This window comes from Daphnia pulex, chromosome 7, assembly GCF_021134715.1.
Source record: "Daphnia pulex isolate KAP4 chromosome 7, ASM2113471v1".
NCBI classification, from domain to species: Eukaryota; Metazoa; Arthropoda; class Branchiopoda; order Diplostraca; family Daphniidae; genus Daphnia; species Daphnia pulex.
This window is the reverse complement of record NC_060023.1, coordinates 6,118,410-6,123,744: the sequence shown is the minus strand read 5'-3', so window position 1 is coordinate 6,123,744 and position 5,335 is coordinate 6,118,410. Positions and strand designations below refer to the sequence as shown.

At 42.5% G+C, this 5,335-nt stretch overlaps 1 protein-coding gene across 1 annotated transcript; it reads left to right on the top strand.

Moving 5' to 3' along the window:
- The first annotated feature begins 252 nt into the window (after positions 1-252).
- On the top strand, positions 253-5,078 carry LOC124197645. Its single transcript, XM_046593178.1, has 8 exons — positions 253-1,462; positions 1,667-1,792; positions 2,052-2,131; positions 3,352-3,396; positions 3,551-3,641; positions 3,814-3,947; positions 4,079-4,448; positions 4,720-5,078. The coding sequence occupies exons 1-8, from the start codon at positions 1,399-1,401 to the stop codon at positions 4,836-4,838; spliced, it is 1,029 nt and encodes a 342-aa protein (XP_046449134.1). The 5' UTR covers positions 253-1,398; the 3' UTR covers positions 4,839-5,078.
- The last annotated feature ends 257 nt before the right edge of the window (positions 5,079-5,335 follow it).

The following is a 5,335-nucleotide window of genomic DNA, read 5'->3' as shown; positions in this document are numbered from 1 at the left end:
TGTCAGTTTATATACCATGCCCTCAGGAAAAGACACACGAAAGAGTGGGAGGGGAAGGGGGGATATGAAGAACTGGCTTGGATTAATAAACATATACAACACAGGGGAGGGTGGGCGAATATCTCAAACGCTAAGTAGTTCAGTACGGACAGGAGGCGCATGCGTTTTCTTGGCCCCAAAAATAAAAAAAAAGGGAGTCTATCTCCTTTTGGGCTCCTTGATGTATATATTGCCCTTGCCGGCAGGAGCCACGGGGCAGGCCGTCTTTCGGCACTCTATGAAACAGTGGCAGGCACAAACGACTGGCTTCAGTCACGAACCAGTGCTCATCACGTGCGTCTCTCTCTCTCTCTCTCTCGTGTGTGTTTAACATTCGCGCCACTCTGTTCCCATTCGCAGAGACACGCCAGTCACACGCCACGGGCGTTTCACAAGTTCACAACTTCGACACTTTGTCGCTCGCCAAAGTTTTTTTTTCTTTTTTTGACAGCGGACAAAGTCGAACATTTTTTCTTTTCTTTTTTTCTTTTTTGATTGGCCGGCCCATCGGCAAAGTTGAGAATAAGAAAAGGCAGAAAAAAATGATTTTTTTGTCTTTTGTCTTTCGGCCGACTAATTCAGCGCCGCATGTCGACATTTTCGATTGTGAGTCTGAATAACGGCAGTTGCGTAATCTTGCCCAGAAACTTGCAATCAGCTGGGATGACAAACTTTTGGGGGGTAGAAAACGGCCCAAAAAAAGTTCGATATTAGACAAGGTACTACTGCTGCTCCTACATACAGTGTTTGTCGTCTCATAAGTTGCCGTCTCTAGACTCATAACGGCCGTTATTATATAGCAGAGAGAAAAGATTGCTGGAATTAACTTGACAACAATTCCAATGCCATTGGCGCAAGACCCGTATAATTCACGCAGGATCAACTTCAAATCAAGAAAAACAACCGAGACCCAACAAAAAAACAAAAATCCCCGGCTGTCTGAAAAATTTGATATAAATATAACAGACGGGCCAAAAAATCAGAAAAAATCAGAAAAAAGTTTCGTTCCAGTCATTTATCTCTCTTTGGGGTGTGACACATTTGTTTATTTTTTCCCCCCTCGTCATCCAAGAAAAGGGACAAAAAAAAGTGACACGGTAGAGCAGAGCAGCTGATCTCCTCTGGTGTTGTCCAGCACCGAGAAACTCCTCTCTACTGTCAAGTGAAGGGTCTGTGTGTGATATGGGCGCTAGTTTCGTCTGGTGACATTAGACACACAGCAGAGGCCGTCCCGCCTAACTTGGGCTAAATTGGCAGCGACAAGTTCCAGCATCGCTTCCGGATTTCCACAGGGATAACACGCACAACAAAAAATAGAAAGAAGAAAAAAAAAAGGAACAAGTGTCGTCGCATATCAAGATGAATCGCCGTCTCGTACAGCACATCCTCTTCTTGGGAGCCGTTTTCATGGCCAGCTTGGCTGGTGAGTCTTTCTGATATAGAGCTGGCCCATTTTTTAACATAAATAAACATATATTTTTTTCCGGCAGCAACAAGCTGGACGATTTATTCTTGTGATTTTTGAGCGATATTTATCTGTGTGGCCTGTGTGGCTGTTGCGTCTAGTGTTTCAGATATGATGTACCGGTATCTCATCTGTTATATATTTGTCGTTGGGGGGTAACAGGTGTGTCAAGTATCCGCGTGTCGCATCTGATCGTGCCGACCCAAGTCGGGCGAGGTCACGACGCCCAGCTGCATTGCCATTTCAATCTCGGCGGCAACATCCTCTACTCAGTCAAATGGTTCAAAGGTATAGAACATTTAGCCCTGACTTATTGGTATATTTGATCCGATTTGATTCTTTCTTTTCATTTTCTTCATTTCGCCGAGGTTATTGCGATGCGCTCAACCGTGTCGCCCCGGTGCAATACAACCAGACGCGCGCACTTTGATTTTTTATATTTGATTTCCATTTTGATCATTTAGATTTTTGTCTTCCACAACGTCACTTATTGTATATTGTGAGATAGCATATATTGAACTTTTGATTTCTTCCGCTTGATCTGTAGGGTCTCAAGAGTTCTTCCGCATCGGTCCCGACGGATCTCGACCGCAAGTCTTCCCGCATCTTTCCAATTTGACTGTTGACGTACGTTACGAAATCATTTTAACCTTTTTTTTTCTTTTCTTTTTATTTCTTTTCATACCTTTTTTGGTTGTTTTTGAGACTGTGTGCATGTGTGCAATATGTGCCCGGCCGTATATTTGCATTGTTTATAAGCTTGGCCCGTCGTCGTTCTGGTGCGCGGCGCGGTTGATTTCCGTCGGCTTTTCGCTGTTTCCCCCCTATAGCTCCTATAGCTGCGACCCGGGAAATGTGAAAATAATAAGTTGGCGCGCCTCGTGAAAATTACATCAAGCCGGCTGCCGCGACGCTGTTGGCTACATATTCTAACAGCTGATCTATAATACGGAGAAATTCGGCTTTGATTTCTAAATTTTTTGTTGCCTTTTCGTCGTCGCCGTCGTCGTTGGTTTGATATATTATTATAAATCTATCGATTGCATAGATAAGAAATATATCTATACATTTATATATATATAAGACAGCGGGTGCTGCTGCTGCTGGCTGCTGGTGGGGTCTATGGCGACGACTGACGACTCCATCACTTGATGAGATCTCCAGTCGTGAACCTACTCTTGCAGAGAGCGACTTAGTCACCAACTTTGTGGGTGTATACGTGTCTCCTAATAGACTTTCGCCAGACGGACTATACTACTATATATCCTACCTTGAGACGAGATATCATTTCCATCACGGTCAAAAGCTGTGAGCTCAGTCACGTGTGGGGGGGGGGGGGGGCTCGCACAGTCAGCACGGCCTCGTCGTCGTTGGATTACTTTGTCTGTGGCAATAAGCTGAGAGCAATCTGCCAACAGAAAAGACATCATCATCTCCCAGCTGGCTGAGTCGATCCAATATGGGGGGGACTTGTTTCTTATTCGCTGATGATGTCGTCGTCTCCGGCCAGCCAAATCTTACCTATTTGACTTGAGACGACGACGGCGGCTCTTTTTTTTCAGGGAAAATGATAAGAGCAGCAGTGAGGATATGGATGACGTCTCAGTGATCATGATCAAAAGTCGAAACAAGTCACAGTCTAAATGTTGGATACAAAAGTAATCAATTTTCGTCCGCTTTGAGACGGCAGGCACTTCACAAATCAAACTTTTTCCTTTCAGCGGTTTATATAAATCCAGCAGACGTTATGATGTGATAGAAGCAAATATTAGCCACATCAACATTTAGGATTTATGATTGTATACAATTAAAAAAAAAATTCAAAATCAAATCTTTTTTCAATGCAGATCCAGCGCTCCAATTTATCGACCGTTTATCTCAGAAACATCCAGGTAAAATATTTCTCGATTGTATTAGACGCGGGTGCCCCGGGGTGGTGGTGGTGGTTTGAATTTCTATCGTTGCTATACATAGTCAAGTCCTTAGCAACCATTTCCCCCTTTTTTTTATCTTTTTTGTTTGTTATTTATATATTCGTTTATGTAGAGGAGTAACGCCGGAACTTATCGATGCGAGGTCTCGTGCGAAGGCCCCCACTTTGAAACGGATTTCAGAGAAGCCAATATGTCAGTCATCGGTGAGTACATATAATAATAGCCATCACGCAAAGGCTCTTATAAGCCTTTAAAAAAAACATGAATATAATTCAGGGCTCCTATATTTTCGGGAAATCAAAATTGAAACTATAAAAATAAATATTTTTCTAAAAAAACAAAAAAAAAAAAAAAAAAAAAAAAAAAAAAAACCAGATTTGCCCCTTCAAGGACCCATCATTATTAACGTCCAGACGAGCTACCTGCCAGGTGAACGGGTGTCACTCAACTGCACTTCGGCTCCTTCCAAACCGATGGCCATTCTCCAGTGGAGTATCGACGGAGAACAAGTCAGTTGTATTACATATACACATTGAATTGAACTTTATTGAGTGGATAATAATAATTATTATTCTCCTTATATTCTTTGATATGACATTTGATTCGATCCATTTCTCCGACACGATTTGCGTCGATATAGATGGGCGAACCGCATGTGAAACGATACATGGATGGTTCGATTGCGGCGTCGACCTTGCCGGTCTCAAGAGGGTCAGAAGCCAACGCCAGACAAGGAGGAGGTTGGCACCAAAGTGGGCGGCCGGCCGACATGATGATGGAGAGCGATTACGGCGACGAGAGCGTGGCCACCGTCGGACTGGAATTCGACGCCGACCTGCCCCGCCAAATGTCGTCCAGCGGAGTTTTCGCCATCAGGCGGGTCTCGTGCACGGCCTTCGTCGGCGACATCTACAAAGCCGTCACCTACGCCAATCTGTCGATCGTCGACGGACGGGCGGCCAAGGCCGTCGCCACCGTTCGCACCCCGTCCCATCTCCTTCACTCTTCCAGTAAAAAAACAAAAACAAAAATATTTTGAAGTCCTTCATTGTTTTAACTCGTTCATTATAACAATTGAGCTTACTTTGTCAACTGATTAACTCATATTATTTGTAAACAGACTTTCGAGTCAAAATCTGATCTCATTATGCACCTTCACTAATTTTGCCAAACAAAAAATTCCACGATGAACCGAACAGAGGATAAACAGCAAAAGATATAGACACTTTAAGCAACAAACTAATTTTATTTCTTTATATTTTTGAAATGGATTTGGTTTAGATGGAAGTTCGGGACACGGGCGGAGCTGCTGGAATTCCACATGGATCGGACTTGTCGTTTGTTGTCTACTCCAATTGATGCGTCAAATGGTAATCGATACGATTTCGACGGAGGCGTAGTGGAAGAATACTAAGGACGTATTTCTTCATATATAGCTCTGCATTCGATTATTATTACGTCAATGTATTTCAGTCAATTAAATTATTACCCTCGGCATAGACAGCAGTTAAATGCCTAACGTATATATACATGAGTATTTCATTTTATTGATTCCAGTCTTCTGCATATAAGCTGATCATTTGTTACATACCGAATAGGCATAATACTCTCGATGTTGGAAATAAACTTGTCTCTTTGTACGGTTGATGATGATTATACAATGATGGACACGAATAATTATTATTCAGTTTTTTATATTATTATTGTCACTTCAGATTAACAATGGACGAGTTAAAAAATAAATAATCACCGATAGCCTGATGCCATTTGCTTCAAAATGATATGACATCATAATAAATGTTTGGTGGTATTAGCTTTCACGAACAATGTAGGCTATACCAACTGAGTCCCCTTATATAACAATATCTGTCATATATAAGGTCAAAACTTCTCTTTA

What these genes read in the sequence shown, in the direction of transcription:
- LOC124197645 (XM_046593178.1), top strand. Translation starts at nt 1,399, where the DNA reads ATGAATCGCCGTCTCGTACAGCACATCCTCTTCTTGGGAGCCGTTTTC. An exon ending in CTCAGTCAAATGGTTCAAAG is followed by an intron (nt 1,793 to 2,051) that starts GTATAGAACATT and finishes CTTGATCTGTAG; the next exon opens with GGTCTCAAGAGTTCTTCCGC. An exon ending in AGCCAATATGTCAGTCATCG is followed by an intron (nt 3,642 to 3,813) that starts GTGAGTACATAT and finishes AAAAAAAACCAG; the next exon opens with ATTTGCCCCTTCAAGGACCC.